Below are 24,711 nucleotides of genomic sequence, written 5' to 3' on the forward strand. Positions count from 1 at the left end.
AATGATCTAAATACATTGGTAGATTTATTATATATTATTTAATATCAAAGACAAACAAATATAATAAAATTATCTTATTAATTACATCCAATTATGAAATTGATGGGTTCACACTGTTCCATTATGTGACTTTAATCATACAAATAAAAATTTTATTTTTCATCACTAATAAACTTCAGTTCAAATGGTATTAGAGTCGCTCTTAGTATTATGCTGTCTCAAGTTTAAATTTCAATCGGATATATATATATATATATATATATATATATACTTTTATCCTTCAGATCGTTCAAAATTATTATCAAGAATAAAGTTATCTAGCTTAACATCTCAGTGTATGATTTTGGTATCACCTAAAAGATACATATATAGTTAAAGTAGAGAAATTTAAAAGAAAATAGATTAATAACACTAAAAAAAATGAAAAGAAAAAAGAAAATTGATCGAGCTTCAATGGCTAAAATGGTTAGTATTAGCGAATACTAAATTGATTACTTACAATGTTCATGTAGATATTCCAATCCTTTTGCAGAACCTATGGCAGTTTTCATTCTTTTTTTGGCAAAAAAAATCTCCTGCCGTCTATAATGCCATTTCTCATTGGTAAGATCTTATATATATATATATTTTGTTAATCATATATATATATGGATAGGCAAAAAAAAAAAAAATGTGTTGTGATGCAGTTTTCACCATGTAAATGAGATCTTAAGGGACCGTCGGGTAAAAAGTCGAAAACAAGCAATATATTGGCTCCTTCAATGCAGCAGCCAAGCAGCTTAACAAGATTTCGGTACTACCATAATCTCATCCCCCAATCCCTTGCTCTGTTCCAGAAGATTTTTAAGTTTCTTAATAGCAACGATTTCACCATCTAGGGATCCCTTCTAGACTAGACCAAAACCCCCTTCGCCAAGGAGGTTGTTGTTGGAGAATTGACCAGTTGCCTGATCTGGTTGATGATAAGTATATTGTTTCGGTGTTGCCGGCGATTGGTGAGTTGCCATAGTACTGGTCGTTCCCAAGCGAAAAATCCCTCAAAAGTTGCACAGTTGCGGAGAGAGATGGAGGGATAGGGTAGTGTGGAGGTAATTTTCTTTGGTTTAATATCAGGAATCTTGTGTAGACTGCGTTGACATTGAACAGAGAAAACCAGTTATGAAGCCCGCTTCATTTTTGGTTCCAATTTGGAAGTATTGCTGCGATGATGGTGGGTAGAAGCAGAACCGTAGAGGTGTTAAGAAAGAAAAATTTTAAAATACAGCTGTATGTAAAATGATTATATTATGATCATGTGTCTCATATAGATCTCATCCTAGTCAAAGATCATAGCGTATTTTGTACACACATATGGTGGTTGCAATGAGAAAATTAGTGCCAAAAAAAAAAGAAAAGAGATTCTCGTATTTAAGTTTGAAGAAGTGTTTGACTGATTTTTTTCAACCCTTCAATGGATCTCTGTTTCCTCTGTTTTTGTTCCTAACTAAATCTGTTGGGTAGGATTTAGGAAGCAGTAAAATTTCATCACAAATTTGATGATTTATTAATGATCATATAATCATTAGATATATTAACACTTCCGTTACTTTTGATAAATTTACCTCATGATATATGTATAAATCATCCCATTTATATCAGTGTTACCTTCACAGGTTCATGGCTTTGATCCTTAACACACATCATGCGTATGGGCTAAGCCATTTTAGTTTATAATTAGAAGGCCTTCATTTATCAATCAATGAAGAAGGGAAACTGATCAGGTCCAGTAATCACTTGCCCCCATCCGTATCTTAGATCAAGATATGATAACTAAGCTACCAGTTCTATCAGTGAATCACAGCATTTGCAGAATTCATATTTGCACTTGTCTGTTTCATTTCATTTTATTTCTTCAAATGATATAAAGAGAGTATTTGTTTAATAGTCTCATTTCATTTCATTTTCTTGTTTTTTTCTTCAGTCTGTGAAACAGAGTTCAGTCTCAATGTAGTACACCAAAGAAATCTGCCGTAATATGTATTTTACAACTCACGTTAATATGTAGGAAGTAACAAAGCAACACGCATGATGCAATTCAATAATCAGGATTATCTTGCAATATATACAACTGCAACAAAGAAAGCTGCTTGTGTCCTATGGGCAAAGTCAGGCTCCTTCTTCTGATGGTTCTAATTGCAAAGTGAGTTCAATTGTTCATTTGTTTAATCTTTAGTTGAAGGATGTTTTTAAACTGGAAGCTCAAAGCTCAAGTTGTACAAGCAACAGTTGACACTAGTTTTTATATATATAAGCAAGAAAATTTATTGAAGAAAAGAAAGATACAGGAGGTGAGGAGAGCTACCACCTAACCCATGCCAACAGGCATTCCCCAAAAAACCCGGCGTAAAACAGCAAGCACCTCACTCCAAAAAGGCCAAAGTAGAGAACATCAAGAGACCAAAGCAAAAGAGGAGCCAACCAAACAAACTGAAAAAATAGTAGAACAAGAAAAAGTCTGAAGCCAAAACAATTCTAAAAGAAGGCCACAAAATCAGACTGACTAGATTGACCCTGTTTGGCTAAAGAATCAGCAACTATATTTGTTTGCCTCAATATATGGACAAAAACAACCTAAGGTATAGCAAAGAGTTTGCAGGAAGCAGAATTGAGCAGAGAGGAGAGCTATCATTACTTCTGTCTGCTCACATTGCATCTTCCAATGATCCCAAAATGTGAGATTACTTGGTCCTCTAGTCAGTTTTAGCTGAAAAATGTTGTCAATGTGAGGACAACTGGAGGCTCAAAGCTCAAGTTGGTGATGTGAACTTATCTCTATTTCAGTTCTCTCTTATTGCTTGAACTCGAAATTTGGCAAGCTTAATCCCTTTGTCTGCCACTTGGGATAACGTTGACAGCATCAAAGACATTCTGAAAGCACAAAAACAAACAATTACTTATGTAGCCTCTTCATTGTAAATGTGCTTCATAATCAATGTCACAAATTGATCTCAGTTACTCAAAACCAATTAGAGTTTACCAATGACTGAAATTCAAATATCTAAGGGAAAATAAAATAAAATGTCATTACATTTCTACTCAGTTGAACAATTTTTTGCCTTTCCCAACCGGCTCAAATGAAAGCAGAAATTTCTGGAGAAAACATTGCTGCTGTGTATCTGAAATTATCTTGCATCCTACAATCTCTAACAAATAGTAAGATTATCAGAATTGCTCAAAATAGTAAGTTTTAACAAACAGTAACATAGCTTTATTAATAATCCTAATCTTGCATACAAGCTAGAAGCTTAAAATTTCCCCATTAGTAATTGCTTTGGCCATTGCTCATTAGAGACTACTGGTTTTCAAATTCAAAATATTCAAAACAATTGTTGAAAAGGGTTTTACATTATGGAATTACAATGAAGGCCTCCAGCTACATAAATGACCTCATGAAGTGTCACGCAGAGGACCACCTTCCAACATTTTCGCTTTCCTGAAATTGCAAAGCTACCTTGTGATGAAAATCACCATAAGAGAAAGTGGAACTGGAGCCGCCAAATCTATTGCTGCAACAATAAACAGGAAGTGTGATCTTTTGCGTAAGACCGTTTAATTGAGAGCAAAGACAATTTGGAATAAGTATTAATAATGATACCAATCAACAAGTTCTTCAAGTGCATCAGGTCCACCAAGAACTTGCAAATGATTCAACCCTTACAAAATTAACCATTTTCCTGGAACATATAGATCATAAGAAATTTCAACACAAGCTTACAAGCCTCAAGATTTGTAAACTCTCTGCAACTTATGCACATAAGTCAGTATGATCCTCTGCCCTATGCTATCCAAGAAAAAGCAGAGAATCTAGAAATCAAATGTACTTTCAATACTGACCCCAAATGAAGACATGCTTGCTTCTCTTCTTTAATTGTGAATATTTATCTGTTCCATAGAAAACAAGTTAATGAAGCTGGCCGTTTCTCTTTCTTGGTGCCGTTAACTCGTTCTTACTAAAAATCTCCATTTGTATCTGCATCATTCCTGTCATCTGTCTCAAGAAATCATATAATATTGTAAAGTCTTACTAAAGGTGGACAATGCAAACTTAAAATGCTTAAGGAAAATACATTCCTGTGCCTAGTTCTAAGTAAATCAAAGTGAGTATAAATATCATCTCTTCATTTGATGGACTATATGCATTCACTTTGCTAAAAACTTGAGCCAGTCAAACATGGACTAAAAGGAATATAGAAACTTCAATTTCAGGAAGTACTAGTTTTAGAAAACATTGGATAGGAAAAAGAGCCTGCTATTGCCAGAAAAAGTAAATTACCCAACGAACAGCAAATGAAGGGTTAAATGAATATTTTGGGGCTTATTGGAATAGCTGATGGTGTGGACATCAAATTATCAACGACTATATAATCATAAGGTCTGTTAATCCTCAATTGAACACTGGCTTTGCAAGTAATTGTTTTCACATATTGCAGCCATGCCTACATCTAAAGTTAGAAGGAATTACCTGCCATGCTGCTGTTGATGTAAATGTTACAAAAATGGAAGTTGGTAGAAATCATTCTTACTTAATGAACCTGTAGTTTAAAGTTTGTGAATTTTGAGTCAATACAAAACAACATAAAGGGAATGTATCATAAAATTAAGGAAGACCCATAGCATATGAAAGGTAAGTCACACACATCAATGGAAATGAAAGATTCATCAAGTGCAGGAAATGGTAACATGTGAAAAGCAGAGTGATAGCCTAAGCAAGATGAGCAGGCAGTGGGGGCCAAGAAGAATTTTGTTAAGTGTTGAGGTTAGAAGGTGCCAAGATAAACAGGCAATTAGGGATAAGTTTCAATGTGGGATAAATATCATTTACTTTAACAAATTATAAATGTATCTCCTCATTTTTTGGTGATATTTGGGAAAGAACTTTGAACATTTCAAAACGGTGATATAAGCAGAAAACATTAAGATGCAGGAGGGACGTCATATGCTTATTTTTCACGGGGGCAAAAAAATTTACCCAATTATAGTAAATTAGGCTTTCAATTTTGCACCTACAAATGAAGAAATATGGTAAGAACAAAAGCTTGGAAGGTTATCCTTTATTAAAACTCTTCAATTATTGAGTTAATAATTTAGCTAAGGTCATGGCAAAACAAATTGTTTGGATTTGAAGGTAAGGTATGAGTGAAGGTTTTTGTAAAGGAGGTAAGGTTTAGAGACCCTCACATTTTCAACCCCACAAAATGGTCGGTTGGGAAGTTTTTCTTACCTTACCTTCCATTTCCTTATCTTACCTTATCTTATATAAGCTTCCCCCACTTCATCCAAACACACCAGAAAGCAAAAGAAAATTTCAAATTTAATCATTTGTCTACTTAACAGCAGAGCTCTGCAATTTGTGGAGACTAAAATAAGATCTGAGGATTAGCAAAAATAATAATACCTGAGACCTTGCATAAATTAAACAAATTTCAAGTTGTAATATTTGCGTTAGAGCCATCAGTGAAGTCATTATTCACAAAAAAAAAAAAAAAAAAAAAAAAAAAAAGAAAAAGAGAAGAAGAAGAAGAAGAAGAAAAAGAAATAAAAAAAAAATACTATTTGAGAAATGAAGATGAAAGGAATTGAAATACCTGAGTATTCCATATAAAGCTAGTGCAGTGTCCACGCCCAAAGAAAAGCAAAACTGGTAATTAATGCGCTGGCAAAGAAAACAAATAGGAATTAAGGAGGAGAAAATGAGCAGAGAAGAAATGACAAATTAAGGAGGGAGAAATTTTAGAATTATTTTGGTTTGTTGTAAAATCAATCAACCTTTACTATTCAAATTTAACGAATTTCACGTTTTTGTTTAAATTAGTTAGGAGGAGAAAGGAAATCAGATGATGGCTAAACTTACATATTTGTACGTCTGGGATATGAGAAATCTTGGACCACTCAGAGCCACTTCCTTCGGCGCAATTATTCTCAAGAAAGGAACAATTCCCAATAGAGAGATTCGTTAATTTGGAGAGGTGTTGCATGGCTGTAGCTGTAGGAAAATACTTCAAATTCTTACAACTCACAATACCAAGAAATCGAAGAGACGAAAGGTTGCCCAACCACTCTGGCAAAGCTTCTAATCCATAGAAATACCATATAAACAATGAGTTTAGGGTAGTGAGGCGTTGAAGTTGATCTGGCAGAGACTTTATTCTATCTTTACGATTTCCATATATAGTTAAGGATTCAAGGGATGAGAGGTCTTGGATTGAATTCAGATAAGCGAAAGAATCCAACTCCTCCGAGAAATCACCAATTCTTAATTCCCTTAATCGGGTGAGGCCTCCTAATATTGTCTCTGGAAAGCAACTCAGCATTTCGCAGTCTGTTACTTCTAAAAGACGAAGAGAATGCAATTCTCCTAAATATTCGGGAACAGATGTTAGGCCGTGGCAGTAACTTATCACCAATGATTCCAGAGAAGTGAAGGATTTCAGTCCACTTGGAAGACAAATTAATTTATGACACCGTCTAATTGTAATGCTTTTAAGAGAGGGGAAGGAGTGTACTTGCAGTTCTTCAAATAAGTAAATCAATTGTTCACAACTTACGATTTCCAATGTGACAAGCGATGAACTATCACTTAATGGAATTTTTGCCAACAAGGGACAATGCACAATGTTCAATTTTTCAAGGCAAGAAAATACAGATGTTTCGCCTCCTTCATCTACTGCTGGTGCCTTCCATTCAACTAAACTCTTCATGTAACTGAAGTCTAATTTTTTTAATGCTGGAAACGATTTCCCTCCATTGCTTGTGCTTCCACTGTCAATGCCATAGAATTCATTCCCTATACATCTTATGTTAGGCATTCCTTCTATTATGAGCGTTTTAAGACGAGGAAGATGTCCAAGCCTTGGGAGTTCTTCACAGCATCTACAATTGCTCAATTTAAGCTCCACCAACTTATCGAATACTGTAAAAGAATTGCCTTCACTAGAAATTTTCATCATATACAGCCACAGCGGGAACTTTTCACCCATGTAACTTTCTACCTTTATTCTCTCTATGTTTGGGTGAGGCTCAAGACCTTCCAACACTTGCTCATCATTACTGTTGCTTTCTCTTCCATCACTCCATTCAAATTTAAGGGCTTTTAATTTCTTTTTCCCCTGTAGATTTGACTTCTTGGCTTCTTCTTTGTCTCTCACCTCCTCAAGATGAGTTATTTTCAACTTGCCACCTAGTTGATTTAAGCATTCTAATTCTTGAATGCTGCCTCCCCTATTTGGACCCACAACAAATAGTGATAGTGTTTGGAGACAAGTTATCTGCCCCACCTTAGATGGCATATGGTCATCATTATTAAATTCAATGTGACTCAAGCTGATCAGATTGCATATTTTATTTCTAGGAACCTCCTTAAGTATGTAGCACCAAAGGAATCTCAATGTTTGCAAATTATAGAGCTGGGTGATGGATTCAGGCAACACTTCGATGTCAGTCCCTGAGACGTCAAGAAATCTCAAATGTTTCAACTTACCAACTGAAGATGGCAACTTTTTGATATTATAAGGAATCATGAAGTGTAGGGCCCGCAAGCTTTTCAGCTTCCAAGAATTATCAAGCTCAAAACCATCTATGAATAAACTACGCAACTTCTTACCACCACCTGCTAAAATGGATGCATTTTGGCTATCCACATGTGCACGACGAATGAGTGATATGTCATCAGCAGCAGAACAATTTTCCACAGTCCATGTCTCAGAATTTGAAAGTGACAATGCAAGGTCCTGCACAAGATCATGCATCTTGCACCATTTAACATTCTCATATTTATCCCTTTCAACATCTTGGAAAAAGGAATTCTGAATTAAGGCATTAAAATACTTGTTGCCCTCATCTTCATTGCATCCTACAAGACCTTCAGCCATCCACAACCGAATTAATAGTTCTTTTTCAATCAGAGCATCTTTCGGGAAAACTGAACAATATGTGAAACATGACTTCAGATATGAAGGCAAGTGATCAAAACTGAGCTTCAATATAGACTCAACATTATCTTTTCTACCGTCTGATGCATTCAAAACATCATTGCTTCCAATTGACAACCAGTCTTCCTTATCCATTTTGAAGCCCATTGTCCCACCTAAAACTTTTGCAGCTAATGGAACTCCTCCACATTTTTTGGCAATCTCCCTTCCAATGCCCTCCAAGTCTGTGGGGATTGGTGTTCTTCCACTTCCAATCAGTGCCCTTTCCTTCATAATGGACCAGCATGAATCATGACATAACCCACCCAGTTTATACCTGTAATGAGTAGAAGTCTCCACTATTGATGCCACTTCCTCCGTACGAGTTGTGACAAGAATAGCATTTCCATTGTTTCTAATAATTCTTATCAAACAAGTTTTCAACTCATTCCACCTCTCAGATTCATTATTCCAAACATCATCAAGAACTAGTAGGAACTTTTTGCCTTCCAACGCCTTTGTAAGATGTCCAAGTATTGCATCTATGTTGGTAACTCCACCCATACTTCCATCAAGAGTTTGCAGCATTTCCCCTAAAATTCTTCCGTAATCAAAGTGATCAGAGACACAGACCCATATTTTAAGATCAAAAAGCTTTTTTCCTTCTATTGCTTCTTGACACACCAGTTTAGCTAACGTTGTCTTTCCCAGACCGCCCATCCCCACTATGGGAACAACGGTAAGAACTTGGTCACAGGAGCAGCTCAGCAAGTTCACAATCTTAGAGACATCAGCTTCCCTCCCCATAACTGGGTTGTCAAGGACTGAGTTTGTCAGCCGATCCAAGTTCATTTGAGGCTGTCTTGATATAATCTGAAGTCCAAAACCCATAGCATCATTCTTAATCTTATTCAACGATTCATTTATATTCTTAACTTTGTGGGCCATTTTGAAATGAAGTGCTGCCTTTTTAACACAACGAGTGCCTTTGGAGAATGAAAAACAGTTTCGTATCTGCAACAACCCAATCTGTGAGCTTTAGTGAAATATATTAAATTGTTCTCTTATTAAACTTTAATAGTTATTTTATACAAGCATATAAAATATTCATTCTTAAGAAATGTTTTGAATTAAATAATAATATTATTGATTAAGTTCAAATTTTAATTTTTGTGATTGATATTTCTAGAATTTCTGAACTTTTGGAAATTAATATGATGTTTGAGTTAAGAAGCAATATGATTATGTTAGCATGCTTGAATTTTCATATCAAGCTTGATTAATAATAATTGTATTGTATTGTTATTTTAGATCTTTTTGCAAATTAAAAAGGGTATTATAAGGCATATGCATTTTCAAATTATCAACTTAATTTAGTAGTAAATATTAGATATTAGCTACATATATGATTAATACTCAGAAATATTGCTATGTTTATTTATAAATCTACAAATGCATTAGATATTAATGCTTGATAGAAACACGTGGATATGTATTATTTGGACAGATAATATATAGGATGGAAAATTATATATATGTATAGATTGGATTCTGGTGTGTGGATTATGTGTGTAAATGGGAGGCCCAAGTTAGGTTTTTTAAATAAATGAACTGCCTCGTTTGTGTGCCCATTAAAGGCTATGGTTCTATTATGATATTATTGATTGCCTTTGATGCATGCATTTTAGATCATCATTTAGGTGTAATTTTTGCACATAATTTATCCTTGTTCATAGCTATTATTATAGATATTAGTATATATTTAGTCAATTTTATAATTTTCACACTTCTTAATTTAATTTTTGGAATTTATTTGTTTTGTAGGTTAAATTTGGAGAAATTTGATGTATTTTGATCAGAGTAGCCATTTGGAAGAGATTAAAGTCGAATTGCAAAAATTTTGAAGTTGAGTAAAAAATGGCCGAGAGCGACACAACTCGCAAAGACAACCGATTAGCTTATGTCGCAGGTTGTGTCGATCGTCAGATATTCAGGCCGAGAGCGACACAACCCGCAACACAACCCACAACACAACTGACTCGGCTTATGTCATTTTTACTGGAAATTGTTGACGTGGCATTTCCGTTACTCCAGCTTTTTACCTCACTTTCTCTGGAACCTTCCCCTTTTTACCCATTCTAGGCGCACTTTAGCCTATATAAAGTCTCATTTATCATTATCTTTTCATAGAGAGCAAGGGAGGCATTTTTAGAAGGATAGAAAGAGGGAAAGAGAGGAGCACGTTCTACATTCTTCCCCAAAAGAAGGATCACGTCAAGACTTTTCTGCAGCAGATCCTTCTGCAATTTTCTGGGTTTTTCTACCCTTTTGCTTACATTTTCATTATTTCTTCATTTATACATTTGGGTTTGTCCTAAAACTATGAATAGTGAGTAGTTGATTGAGATTTTAGAGATGGGTTTGTAAATATTGCTTTGTATTGTGGTTTTGAACTGATTTAGCCATTTAAATGGGATTTGTTACATTTTGATTTATTGCTTGTGAGCTTGTTGCCTTGCTTGATGAATGGGCCCTCATTAAGTTAAGCTTTAATCCTTAATAGATGGACTGAAAAGTGAATATTAGGGATAGATAATCTTGCAATAAACTTTATTTTCTTGGTGTTAGAGATAAGCTAAGAAGATTAAGGGGAACTTTCCAAAAAAAAAAATCAATTAGAGCATTAATTGGGTTTTTGTTAGGTTTGAAATACCGTGAAAACAGGGTTTGATTTAATGAAAACCAATTTTGAGATGCTTGAAAAAGGTTTCAAAAATTTAAGAATTGATTTCCCTCAAAATTGCAATTCTCATGTGTTTGGCTAAATTAAGGATAAACCACATGCAAACAATATTGAAAAATCCAATCTCTAGAATCAATTTGATTTTCATTGAATTTAGATTTAAATCCTCCAAATCTCATAAATAGCAATTTAAATTTAAATCCAATTTAAATCCAATCTCTAGAATTACTTTATTTTTTTTATTATTGAATTTAGATTTAATTCTTCTTAATTTCATAAATAGAAATTTCAAATTAATTTTTGGTAATCTAGTTTAATTAATTTTAGTTAATTGTTTGATTTAGCATTAATTCCTTAAATATCAATTTTAATTCCAAATTTCATTTTACATCTTTAAATTTTGTCACTCTAATTAGCTTATACTTTTATTTCCAATTTAAACACAATTCCCTGTGGGATCGATATCATTTTTTTAAAACTATACTACTGTGGCCCGTGCACTTGCGGATACACCGTATCAAGTTTTTTGCGCCGTTGCCGGGGAATTGTTTGTTTTTAAGTTGGATTTTAATTGTTTTAAGCTGATTAGAATTTTTATTTTCTTTTATTTTCACTATTGTTCCTTGTGTTTTTCAGGTACTTTTCTTGTTTATGAGACGATCGAAAAGCACAAGTGACACTGAATTGTTGTTCAATCCTGAAATTGAAAAATTCTGTCGAGCCAACAAAAAGGAATATAAGAGAAGAAAGGAAGCAGAAAAAGAAGAACAACAAATATTTGAGCAAGAGGAGACAATAGAAAATATGGAGAATCAAAATAGAGCTATTGGTGGAGATAATGGAGGAAACGAGCAAAACGGGCAAAATGCAGTTGCTAATCAAAATGATCCTCAAAGAAGATCCATGTTAGATTATGCTTTTCCTAGATGTGCAGATGTGAGAGATAACAGACCTATTATTGGAGCTAATCAATTTGAGTTAAAGACTGGTCTTATTCAAATGGTTCAGAATTCACAATTTGGAGGTAGCCCACTTGAAAATCCTCATTCTCATTTGAAGAAATTTTTGATGATATGTGGTACACAAAGACAACCTGGAGTTTCTGATGAAGTTATTCGGCTCACCTTATTTCCATTCTCTCTTCGGGATTCAGCATTGGAGTGGTATGACTCACTTCCACAAGCTATTATAGCTACTTGGGAGCAGCTATCTCAAGCTTTTTTATCTCAATTTTTCCCACCTGGGAAAACTACTTATTTGAGGAATTTGATGGTAGCTTTTAAACCAAGGGATGATGAAACTTTGTATGAATCTTGGATGAGATTTAAGGAGCTTGAAAGGCAATGTCCTCATCATGAAATACCGAAATGGATGATTGTCTGCATTTCTACACTGAGTTACTCCAGCCATAAGAAACACAATTGATTCACAAGCAGGAGGAGATTTCATGAGAATGACAAGTGAAGAATGCTATGATCTATTAGAGAAGATTGCTCATAATACCCATTTGTGGGGAAATCCTAGAACACTTGAGCCAAAGAAGGCTGGGATCTATGAACTTGACTCAGTTAGCTACATGAATGCAAGATTTGACCAGTTGACTCAGCTTCTTAGTGATTTTTGCACAAAGGCAACAACCTCAACTCCTACAACTATGCAACAAGTTGCCTTCACAGATGGAACTCAAAGTTGTGGAGTTGATTACTCTTCTTATGGTGATGATTATTTGCAAGAACAATCTGCATGCAGGAGGTTATCAATGTAAACCTATGGGAAATGCTTACTCTAATGTGAAAAACTAAACATGGAGAACACACCCAACTTTTGATCAATAACGCCAAAGCTCAAATTATGCTCATAAACAGAAGTTAATTCAGAAAAAAAGTCATCAAATTAATCCCACAAGCCATCCCCAACCTGTATATCAAGCAAGAGCACAACAATCCCTTCCACCTCATGAACCAAGCCAACCTTGGAAAGCATGATGGAGAAATTTTTTGAACAAAGCAAGATGAATAGCAAATTGGAGGAAGAAATGCAACACATGAGACAAACCATGGATCAATTACAAGTCCACAACCGCATGTTGAGACCCAATTGGCAACTAGCAAGCTCATCAGGATGCAATTCCTATGGTAATCTACCTAGACAACCAAATAACCATCATGAGCTTTTTAAGGTTTTAACCTTGATAAGTGTTAAAAAATTTGTTCATGAAAGTGAAAACAAGAGAGAAGAAAAAGAGAGCACAAAAGAAGAAAATTCAGTTGAGAGCAAGAAAATGAAAAAGAAGAAGAAAGCAAAAGTGAGCAAGATGAAGGAGAGAAACCATACATCCCACCTGAACCTTACAAACCCACCCGTCCCTACCCTCAAAGATTCATCAAGCACAAGCTAGACAAACAATTTGGCAAGTTTCTTGAAGTGCTAAAGAAGTTGTATATCAATGTGCCATTCACTGAGGCACTATCCCAAATGCCAAGTTATGCCAAATTTTTGAAGGAGATTCTTTCCAACAAGAGAAGGCTAGAAGATTATGACACCATCAACTTGGGAGAGCAATGCAAGGCTATAATTCGTAGAAGTTACCTCCCAAACTCAAAGATCCGGGTGTGTTTTCCATTCCTTGTCATATTGGTGATAATTGTGTGGCAAATGCCTTATGTGACCTTGGAGCTAGTGTCAGCCTAATGCCACTTTCAATATATGAGAAGTTGAATATGGGAGAGTTGAAGCCCACAAACATGTATCTTTCATTGGCTGACCGTTCAATTAAGCATCCGAAGGCATTCTTGAAAATGTGCCTATCAATGTTGGGAAATTTTACATTCCTGGACTTTGTCATTTTAGATATGGAAGAAGACACAAAAGTTCCTATCTTATTGGGAAGACCCTTTTTGGCAAAATGGTGCATTAATTGATGTAAAGGGTGAGCAATTGACACTTAGAGTGGGAGATGATCAAATGATATTCAACATCAATCCAGCCATGAAAAGGAAACATGAAGAAGTTGAGTCTTGTTTGCGGGTAGACATTATTGATGAGATTGTCCAAGAGCATTTCAGAAAAAGCTATCCACAAGACGCTCTTGAAAATTGCTTAGTCCATGGTGGGAGCATTAATGATGATAATCATAACATGGCTACTTTTGCACAATATTTGGAAAGCTCTCCACCACATCCTGAAGCCACAATTTTTCAACTTGAAGGAGTGCAAACTTTGGAGATCAAACCACCATCATTAAAGGTAGAGGATGCCCCAAAGGTAGATCTTAAACCTCTTCCTTCCAACCTCAGGTATGCTTTTCTTGGACCCAATGAAACATATCCTGTTATAATTAATGCATGTTTGACTGATATTGAGATTGATAAATTGTTGAGAGTATTGAGAGAATATAGAAGAGTTTTGGGTTATGCAATTGATGATATAAAGGGAATTAGTCCAACAGTTTGTATGCATAGGATTTTCCTAGAGCCAAATAGTAAACCTTCCATTGAACACCAAAGAAGATTGAATCCTACAATGAAGGATGTTGTGAAAAAGGAAATCCTAAAATTACTAGCTGCTGGAATTATTTACCCTATTTCTGACAGTGAGTGGGTTAGTCCTGTGCATGTTGTACCAAAAAAAGGTGGGGTGACAGTTGTTAAAAATGAGAATAATGAATTGATACCCACTAGAACTGTTAAGTTGGAGAATGTGCATAGACTATAGGAAGTTGAACAATGCTACAAGAAAAGACCATTTTCCCCTTCCTTTTATGGATCAAATGTTAGAGAGATTAGCCAAGCATTCATTCTTTTGTTACTTAGATGGATATTCTGGTTTCTTTCAAATTCTAATACATCCTGATGAACAAGAAAAAACTACCTGTCCCTATGGCACTTTTGCATATCGAAGGATGCCATTCGGATTGTGTAATGCGCCCGCACATTTCAAAGGTACATGATGGCCATTTTTTCTGATTTTATTGAAGAAATTATGGAGATCTTCATGGATGACTTTTCAGTATATGGAACTAATTTTGATTCATGCTTGACTAATTTGTCTAAAATCTTGCAGAGATGTGCTGATAATGATTTGGTGTTGAATTAGGAGAAATGCCACTTTATGGTCCAAGAGGGGATCGTTCTAGGCATTTAATCTCAAATAGGGAATTGAAGTGGATAGAGCTAAAATAGAAATTATTGAAAAATGCCCTCCAACCACCACAAAGGAGTGCGGAGTTTTCTTGGACATGCCGGGTTTTACCGGCGATTTATTCAGGATTTTTCTAAACTTGCTAAACCCTTAACAAATCTTTTGAATCATGATGTTAAATTTGATTTTAATCAAGATTGTATGGTTGCTTTTTGCAGGTTGAAGACGGCCTTAACAACAGCTCCTATCATGCAACCCCCGGATTGGACTTTGCCATTCGAAATTATGTGTGATGCAAGTGAGTTTGTCGTTGAGCCGCCCTGGCCAAATAAAAGATAGAAAACCTTATGCCATTTACTATGCAAGCCGAACCCTTGATGAAGCTCAAGTTAATTATGCTATAACTGAAAAGGAGTTCCTTGCGGTAGTATTTGCACTCAATAAATTCCGTTCTTATTTGGTCAACTCAAAGGTAATTGTTTTCACTGATCATGCAGTAATAAAGTATTTAATGAGCAAGAAAGAAGCTAAATCTAGGTTGATTAGATGGATATTGTTACTTCAAGAATTTGATTTGGAAATAAGAGATAAAAAGGGCGTTGAGAATGTGGTGGCTGATCACTTTTCTAGGATAAAAACTGAAAATAAAGATGATGAAATTGTGCCAATTTATGAATTTTTCATGAATGAGCAGTTGTATGTGTTGAATTCTGCACTTCCATGGTTTGCTGATATTGTGAACTTCTTGTCTTGTGGTGTCTTGCCACCTGATTTATCTTGGCAGCAAAAGAAAAGATTCTTGCATGATGTTAAATTTTATTCTTGGGAAGAACCTCTTTTGTTTAGGAGATGTAATGATGGAATAATTAGGAGATGTATACCAGAGGAAGAAATGCATGATGTTATTTACCATTGTCATTCCTCTGAATATGGCGGTCATTTTAGTGTCTCAAAAACTGTTGAAAAAGTCTTAACATCAGGTTTCTATTGGCCTAAAATGTTTAAACATGTGAGAGACTTTGTAAGCAAGTGTGATAGGTGCCAAAGGGTAGGCAACATTTCCAAAAGAGATGAGATGCCTCAACAATCCATATTAGAAGTTGAATTATTTGATGTGTGGGGAATTGATTTCATGGGGCCATTTCCATCTTCTTATGGGAATAAATATATCTTGGTAGGAGTGGACTATGTATCTAAATGGGTAGAAGCTATTGCTACACCTACCAATGATGCAAAAGTTGTGATAAAATTTCTGAAAAAATTTGTTTTAACCAGATTTGGTACCCCACGTGCCATAATCAGTGATGGTGGTAGCCATTTTTGCAACCACCAATTTGAAAAATTGATGAGAAAATATGGGGTAAAGCATAGGATTGCCACACCATATCACCCTTAAACAAATGGCCAAGTAGAAATCACAAATAGAGAAATCAAGCAAATCTTGGAGAAAACTGTCAATAAGTCCAGAAAAGATTGGTCCCTTAAATTAGATGACACTCTTTGGGCATATAGAACAGCATTTAAAACCCCCATAGGAACTACACCTTATAGGTTAGTTTTTGGGAAATCATGCCATTTGCCCGTAGAGTTAGAACATAAAGCTTATTGGGCCATTAGAACAATCAATTTTGATTTACAAGCTGCTGGACACAAAAGACTTTTGCAACTTGATGAATTAGAAGAATTGAGACTTGATGCTTATGAAAATGCTAGGATCTATAAAGAAAGAACTAAAAAATGGCATGATAAACATATCAAGAAAAAGGACTTTAAAGAAGGAGATTGGGTTCTCTTATTCAATTCAAGGTTAAAATTTTTTCCAGGAAAATTAAAATCAAGGTGGTCCGGTCCATTTAAAATTATGAAAGTTTTCCCTCATGGTGCTGTGGAAATTTTTGGTGAAAAATCGGGTAATTTCAAGGTAAATGGGCAAAGGTTGAGGCATTATTCAGCTAGTGAACCAATTGAGAAAATAGCAACTTGCTATCTTTCTCATTCTCCATGAAATTTTGAGTGAGTATGGTCAAGCTAAAGACCTAAACTTAGCATTTTTGTACATAACTCATAATTTTTCATTGATTCTTTATTTCTTTCATATATATATATTTGTTTTAAATTTTTCTATACTCCTTACTCAGAGCTTAACATTGTTCTAATTTCCTTGTGCAGATGGGATGCAATGCATTGCAAGCAAATGAGCAATAAAAATTTTTAGCTTTAAATTTTAGCTTTAAATTTTAGGTTGAGTATTTGCTGGTTCATATTGCTGGATTCATTGCCCTTTTGGTTAATTTTAAGAGAAAATTTTTCCAAATTTTGACATCTTGGTTTAACAAGAAAATTATTTGAATATGGGTGTGTGAATTGGTGCTTTGAAAAATTATTTTGTGCGAGTATTTAATGAACACAACAAGTTGAACAATTAGAATTCATGTTATAAAGGTTTAATAATTTGAAACCTAATTTGTTTCAATTTTTTAGGTGCTATGAAATTTGGTCAAATTTGGGCAGCAGATTGCACAACCTGCGACATAACCGGGTTTGCTTGTGTCACCGCTTATTTTCGCTGGGCACATTTTTGGGCAGATTGTTTCACAACTTCCGACACAACCCCCCTATCCTTATGTTCTAACTTGTGTCACTGCTTGTTTTGGCAGATAACAACTTCCTTCACCTAATGGGCCAAAGAAGAAACCCAAAAGCCCACGCCCAAAAATTAATCTAAAACCCAACCAATTAAAAAAACCCAAAGCCTACAAGCCCGAAACCAAACCTAAAACCAGCCCAACCGACTAAACCCCAATCCCAAAGCCCACAACCCGTAAACCCATAACCCTCTCTCTCTCGACATCGCCCGACACAACCTCCCATCCTCGCCAGAACCTTCATTTTCCCGCCGCTTCACCGCCGCCATTCTTCCCATATTTCTCCTTTTTCCGATCACGCCCCTCCATTTCGCCATGTCCGAATCTCCATTATCCTTCGCAAACTCGCCTCCCCACTCCTCACAGCCGCCGCAGCCCCAAGGCACCCCACCCATGCACGCCAACCCATCGTCGGCCCATTCTGTTGATGCTCTGATCGCCACACTCAAGAAGAAAAAGGCGAAAAGCATTAAACCACACAAATCGACGGGCGGCGTCAAGCGGAAACAACCCGAACCGGCCACACAACAACCCCCAATCCCGCCTCCAATGCCCACCGCGCCTGCTGACCGACATGGCATTCCGAAATCAGCGGTCAAGCGCCCCGGTACATCTAGAGGTAACCTTGCATTCCCCTCCTCTTTGCCTATCAAGCACACATCGGATATTACCCATCACGACATGAAGAAAAATAAGGCAAGAATTGTAGCCCGACAAATGGTTCAAACTCGGTAATTGGATGTGTCTACACTTAAATCCTTGAAGATTTATGATGAAATGCAGTCTCTGTTAGATGCTTTAGGTTGGGTGCGATTTGCACATAAGCAGGAACTGGTCTACCCCATTTTAGTACAGGAGTTTATGGCCTCCCTGTCCACTAATGAGCATAAAATTGCCTTGGACAATGACTTGACAATCAAATTTAGATGCCTTGGTCAAGATAGGGTCCTGTCTATGGATAATTTTCACCATATCTTTGGCTTTCCACCTGATGGTCTGTTCAAAATACCTACTAGTCAATGGGACTATAATGCGTGTGAATACTGGAAGCGAATCGCACCTTCAGCAGGTACCTTCAAACCAGGACACAGTAAGGCCTCCAAGATTGAGAATCATGCCTTGAGATTGCTTCAGCGACTAATTGCAAATACAATTTTAGGCAGAGGATCTAGTGTTGGCACAATGTCACAGTATGATCTATTCTTTTTGTGGTGTGCAAAAACTGGCAAAAAGGCTTCCCCTGGTTATTATTTCTGCCGCCATGTGATCCGCCAGACCACTAGGGGTACTGGTACCATTGTCTTTGGGGGATTGGTCACACCTATTGCCCATTATTTTGGCTTCAATCCTCAAATACACAAGTGTCCTGATCTTCCAACTGGTTTGTTATTTTTGGATGGACCTCATTTGGCCAACCAAAAATTTTGTATCAAAAATGAGGCTACCAAGCAGTATGAGATTCCTGCACTAACAGTAACCACCACTGGTTCTCCCACCGCAATTAGTTCCTCCTCAAAGATCTCGAGCGACCATTTGTGCAGACTTCTACACAACCTTCAAGCCGAGCCCACCACCGCCAACTCGCTTCATCAACACTTCCGACCATCCATATCAACTCTTCGACATTCATGGAGAATCTCGATGAGATCTATTCTTTTCGCAAATGACGAATGTCTCTTTCGCATAATCGCGAGATTTAGCCGACATATATTTGGATCGGCGTCAAATGCAAGACGAGTTGAAAGTCATGCGAGCTCAATCGAGAAGATCAAACAAACCTGTAATCGATTTTGAGCATCATCTCTCCACAAAGAATTTCACAAGCACCACCACCTCCACAAGATGGCAAGGGCAAAGGACTTCTCATACCTGACTGACCAGCTTTTATTCTCCATTTACATTTTATGTCTTTAATTTCGTTAATTAGTATTTTGAACTTATTTAGTTAATATTTTGCTTGTGTTGCTTTTATTTTACTTAAACCATTTACTTATTCAGTTTTTTTTTTTTAGTTCCTCATAACGTACATTTTTCTTTTATATCTTTAGTACATTGCTCACTTGCTTTGATATGCTCCTTCGAAATTTACACTTGATAATTATATTTTCTCGCGCTAACTTCCCTATTCCAAATTTTTGAGATTAATCGATTTCATTAATGGATTCCATTGCATCGCTTTCTTTTGCAATGAGTGCAAAGAAATTGTCCAAATTTTATCTAATTAAATTGGTCGCACTTCAATGAGGTAACAATTTCATCTCACTTGTGTCATCACAACACAAGTTGTGCTCTCGCTTATGCAACAGGGTAATAATTCTTTATGCACATATCAGCTACCCATTTTCTGCACATTATCCCATTCCATGCACTCTTCTAACATTGAGGACAATGTTCATTCTGAGTATGGAGGAGAGGGTAAATTTTTTGCAAAAACTACTTTTTCCTTTTTCATTTGCATATAGCGACTCATTCATTACTTCATACTTGTACATATTTTTGCATATAGCCTCATATACTTAGTTACGCATACTTAGTCAGATATAGGTTGACTTGACATTTACACTCATACATTTCATTCATTCATTTAAAATTTTTGATTTTTAAACCAGTCTTTGAATTCCATAAGCCACTTATTCAAGAAGTCCAACTTGTCTTTAGATGGTTAAGTGGAATGAAAGTTCCAGCTGGGTACAAAGTCTTAAGCATTATTCTTTCTCTTACTTAATAGCTGAAAATTAATACATTCATCTAGGTATGCAGATTCTGATTAGTTATTTTGAGTTTTGAGTGTCTGGATAAGCCTTTAAGAAAGAAATGGCCATTGTCGCCTCACCATTCCTAGAACAAGCATCTTAGATCTTTCAAGCTTAAATTTTTATCTTGCATTTGATTAGAATTTGAGTTAGGCATTTCTTCATATTTTAAACCTCACATTTAGCCTTAACCTACCTTAATTTCATTTTAACCCTTGCAAACCCCCTTGAACCTTAAATCCCTAATTTCTTTGGACCCCAAATCATTTACCTAGCCATTAAACCTAAACACTACCACCTATCTATGAGAATAGTATTTTAGCAATTAAGTGCATAAAAAAATGATAATGATATAAAAATAAAAATAAAAATAAAATAAAAATCTCTGAGGATTTAAACGTCTTGAAAAGTGCTATAATAATTTTGAAAAGTTGAAAAGGTCACCAAAATATCACAAAGGAAATTTTGGGTGTGACATGAAATAGGGACACATATAAAATAAAAATAAAATAAAATAAAATAAGCATAAAAAGTAGTCCCTTTGTATAATCATTGTGATAGCACTTGAGATTCATTGTGAATTTCTTTCCTCTTGATAAAAAAAAAAAAAAAAAAAAAGAGAGAGAAAAGTACACTTTGAGTTTCATGATTAATATTATTCTCATATTTTGTTTACCTTATTCCCTTTCTTTGTTAACCACAATTTTACCCTATTTGACCCCATTACAACCCTTAAAAAGACCTAATGATTTTTTGAAAAATGCTTGTTACATTAGTAGAGTTAGATCTTTTATGCTTGCATATGGGTTTGGCAATATAATCTTCCATACATTACTCACCATCTATTTGAGACACATTGGCTATCTATTTCATTTAAGTTTGTTTTGGCACAATTGACTCTTGTAGCTGGTTAGTATTTGTTGCTTGGGTTGATTGGTTAATTCTTAGCTATTCTGCAATTGTTGAGAGTGCTTGCTTCATTCTTTGTGCTTTTGCTGGTGGGAACTTGGAATGTTGGTGGCTAGAGGTAAGTTGGTGGTTTGGATTAGTGAATTTTGTGTTTTCAAAGACTGATTCTATTCCCTTCCAAATGAGTTTCAATGAAATTTTGCTTGAGGACAAGCAAGAGTTTGAGTATGGGGGAATTTGATGCATGCATTTTAGATCATCATTTAGGTGTAATTTTTGCACATAATTTACCCTTGTTCATAGCTATTATTATAGATATTAGTATATATTTAGTCAATTTTATAATTTTCACACTTCTTAGTTTAATTTTTGGAATTTATTTGTTTTGTAGGTTAAATTTGGAGAAATTTGATGTATTTTGATCAAAGTAGCCATTTGGAAGAGATTAAAGTCGAATTGCAAAAATTTTGAAGTTGAGTAAAAAATGGCCGAGAGCGACACAACCTGTAGCACAACCGAATTAGCTTATGTCGCAGGTTGTGTCGATCGTCAGATATTCAGGCCGAGAGCGACACAACCCGCAACACAACCCGCAACACAACCCACAACTGACTCGGCTTATGTCATTTTTACTGGAAATTGTTGACGTGGCATTTCCGTTACTCCAGCTTTTTACCTCACTTTCTCTGGAACCTTCCCCTTTTTACCCATTCTAGGCGCACTTTAGCCTATATAAAGTCTCATTTATCATTATCTTTCATAGAGAGCAAGGGAGGCATTTTTAGAAGGATAGAAAGAGGGAAAGAGAGGAGCACGCTCGCTCATTCTTCCAAAGCAGCAAAGAAGGATCACGTTTCTGCACTTTTCTACAGCAGATCCTTCTGCAATTTTCTGGGTTTTTCTACCCTTTTGCTTACATTTTCACTATTTCTTCATTTATACATTTGGGTTTGTCCTAAAACTATGAATAGTGAATAGTTGATTGAGATTTTAGAGATGGGTTTGTAAATATTGCTTTGTATTGTGGTTTTGAACTGATTTAGCCATTTAAATGGGATTTGTTACATTTTGATTTATTGCTTGTGAGCTTGTTGCCTTGCTTGATGAATGGGCCCTCATTAAGTTAAGCTTTAATCCTTAATAGATGGACTGAAAAGTGAATATTAGGGATAGATAATCTTGCAATAAACTTTATTTTCTTGGTGTTAGAGATAAGCTAAGAAGATTAAGGGGAACTTTCCAAAAAAAAAAAATCAATTAGAGCATTAATTGGGTTTTTGTTAGGTTTGAAATACCGTGAAAACAGGGTTTGATTTAATGAAAACCAATTTTGAGATGCTTGAAAAAGGTTTCAAAAATTTAAGAATTGATTTCCCTCAAAATTGCAATTCTCATGTGTTTGGCTAAATTAAGGATAAACCACATGCAAACAATATTGAAAAATCCAATCTCTAGAATCAATTTGATTTTCATTGAATTTAGATTTAAATCCTCCAAATCTCATAAATAGCAATTTAAATTTAAATCCAATTTAAATCCAATCTCTAGAATTACTTTATTTTTTTTTTATTATTGAATTTAGATTTAATTCTTCTTAATTTCATAAATAGAAATTTCAAATTAATTTTTGGTAATCTAGTTTAATTAATTTTAGTTAATTGTTTGATTTAGCATTAATTCCTTAAATATCAATTTTAATTCCAAATTTCATTTTACATCTTTAAATTTTGTCACTCTAATTAGCTTATACTTTTATTTCCAATTTAAACACAATTCCCTGTGGGATCGATATCATTTTTTTAAAACTATACTACTGTGGCCCGTGCACTTGCGGATACACCGTATCAGCCTTTAACAGGGGGAAATGTCTATTTTCTAAGGGAGATAGCTGTTGAATTTTTGGTAATTTTCTAAGAGCCACATGGATCTGATATTCTACGTGGAGTACAGAAGTAGCCTTTGAGTGCGGTTCAAAATATATATAACAATTTTGTGTTATATATACGTTATATAATAGCAAAGAAAAAGCTGGTTTGAATGATAGGTATATTGATCATATATGATTCCTAGCATTGAGTGGGAGTTAGGTGTGACAGTACCTCTGTTCCTGATTGGTCTTGCCTTTGCATCTCAACCTTTCGTCGAAGATTCTCATAGGCCAACTCATCAAAGGCATCCTCGGCCTCATAAGCTACTTCTTTGAGCTTCTTCAGCCAGAGCCTGACATGCTCCTTTCTGGTTTGCTGCTCCTCTGCATCTTGAAGCACACCACTAATCATGGTGAGGGAATCTTGAAGGTCTTTCAGGTCGTCCTTGAGATTCCAAGCACCGATGATTTCATCGGTGATGAGCGAAGCTACCCTGGACAAAGTTGCATCCACCACGAAACTGAGGATCATTTCAGCCATGGTCTCCTTCTCGCAAAGATGAAAGAAATGGGTTGAAGCAAAAGTTGAAAGCAGAAGATGATTGCAGGAATATTTATGGGTGAAATCAAAGTCTTTGAGTAAATTATAAAAAAAAATTAATGATTGATGGTTCTAAATTTAATATTAGGAAATGAGTTAAAGTCAGAGCACTTGAAAGCGAGGTTAGTATTTTTCTATTGAGAAACTATTTCTTAATCTTCTATGCAGTCAATTGCAACATCACAGCTACCCATATTTTTCAGGTTTTGTTAGTATTCTTAGGAGTAGTTGTCGCTCGTTTCTTTTTCTTTCCCATGTAAACAATTACCGACAGACTAAACAATTGCTAAAAATAATACAAATCAAAATATTATATTTAACGAGTCACCTTAAAACGCATTTTTTGTTTCTTAAATTTTAGCTAATTATTAAATACACTGTGAGCGTTAAAAAATAGTGTTCCCTATCTCCCACTCTCCCAGATAAGTGAGCCCCTCCTATAACATACAGAGTAGATCCCACGTGATGTATATGCATGAGTGCACCTAATAATTTCTCTTAAATTTTAACTTTGTCATCTGTTAAGTCACTGTCATTGCAAGTTCCTCAAAATTATCATAAGGGCAAAATTGAGATGTCATTTTTTTCCAAACCAAAATTACAAGAAGAAGAGAAATTGGTACATTGTCACTGGCAAAAGACAATATCAGAAACTTGCAAACTTGCAAGTTGAGGAGTTAACCTGCCCTGCTATCCACTGCAACAAGTTTTGGATATAATTTTGCACAGTATCCTATGTGTAGTCAATTGCGACATTCACCACTACCCATATTTCTTCTGGTTTTGTCAGTATTCTTATGTGCAGTTGTTGTTCGTTTCTTTTTCTTTCCCATGTGAACAACTACCGACAAACTAAACAATTGCCGGCCATGCTATTAAAACACTCATTCAATTCAAATCAAAGATTAGATTCAAATTATTAGATTATATAAAAATAATACAAATCAAAATATTTATATTTATTGAGTTGCTGTAAAACTCGTTTTTTGTTTCTTAAATTTTAACTTTGTCGTCTATTGAATCACTGTCATTTCAAGTTGAGGAGTTAACCAGTCTTGCTATCAACTGCAGCAAGTTTTGGATATAATTTTGCACAGTATCCTACAA

The 24,711-nt window shown here is 35.4% G+C and overlaps 1 protein-coding gene, 1 long non-coding RNA gene and 1 other non-coding gene across 4 annotated transcripts; all 3 read right to left on the reverse strand.

Moving 5' to 3' along the window:
* Positions 1 to 2,250: 2,250 nt before the first annotated feature.
* LOC131172601 (uncharacterized) lies at positions 2,251 to 3,470 on the reverse strand. Its single transcript, XR_009143140.1, has 2 exons — positions 3,068 to 3,470; positions 2,251 to 2,907 (listed from the first exon to the last, which is right to left on the reverse strand). It is a non-coding gene; the product is annotated as an uncharacterized LOC131172601 (long non-coding RNA).
* A 6-nt stretch (positions 3,471 to 3,476) lies between these two features.
* Positions 3,477 to 23,633, reverse strand: LOC110670836 (putative disease resistance protein RGA3). Of its 2 annotated transcripts, XM_058133808.1 has the most exons (6): positions 23,236 to 23,633; positions 5,891 to 8,960; positions 5,625 to 5,692; positions 4,502 to 4,571; positions 3,874 to 4,027; positions 3,750 to 3,777 (listed from the first exon to the last, which is right to left on the reverse strand). In XM_058133808.1, the coding sequence occupies exons 1-3, from the start codon at positions 23,542 to 23,544 to the stop codon at positions 5,685 to 5,687; spliced, it is 3,387 nt and encodes a 1,128-aa protein (XP_057989791.1). In that variant the 5' UTR covers positions 23,545 to 23,633; the 3' UTR covers positions 3,750 to 3,777; positions 3,874 to 4,027; positions 4,502 to 4,571; positions 5,625 to 5,684. The 2 variants fall into 2 exon arrangements, with proteins under 2 accessions (XP_057989790.1, XP_057989791.1); XM_058133807.1 differs by having other exon boundaries at positions 3,477 to 4,027.
* Positions 11,944 to 12,050, reverse strand: LOC131173593 (small nucleolar RNA R71). The gene has a single exon (XR_009143907.1). It is a non-coding gene; the product is annotated as a small nucleolar RNA R71 (small nucleolar RNA).
* Positions 23,634 to 24,711: the final 1,078 nt, after the last annotated feature.

This window comes from Hevea brasiliensis, chromosome 14 (assembly GCF_030052815.1).
Source record: "Hevea brasiliensis isolate MT/VB/25A 57/8 chromosome 14, ASM3005281v1, whole genome shotgun sequence".
Lineage (NCBI taxonomy): Eukaryota > Viridiplantae > Streptophyta > Magnoliopsida > Malpighiales > Euphorbiaceae > Hevea > Hevea brasiliensis.

Bases quoted from the DNA above. Each gene is read 5' to 3' on its own strand.
- LOC110670836 (XM_058133807.1), bottom strand. From the start codon at position 23,544: ATGGCTGAAATGATCCTCAGTTTCGTGGTGGATGCAACTTTGTCCAGG. The intron at 8,961-23,235 runs GTACTGTCACAC...GGGTTGTTGCAG, and splicing joins AAGACCAATCAGGAACAGAG to ATACGAAACTGTTTTTCATT.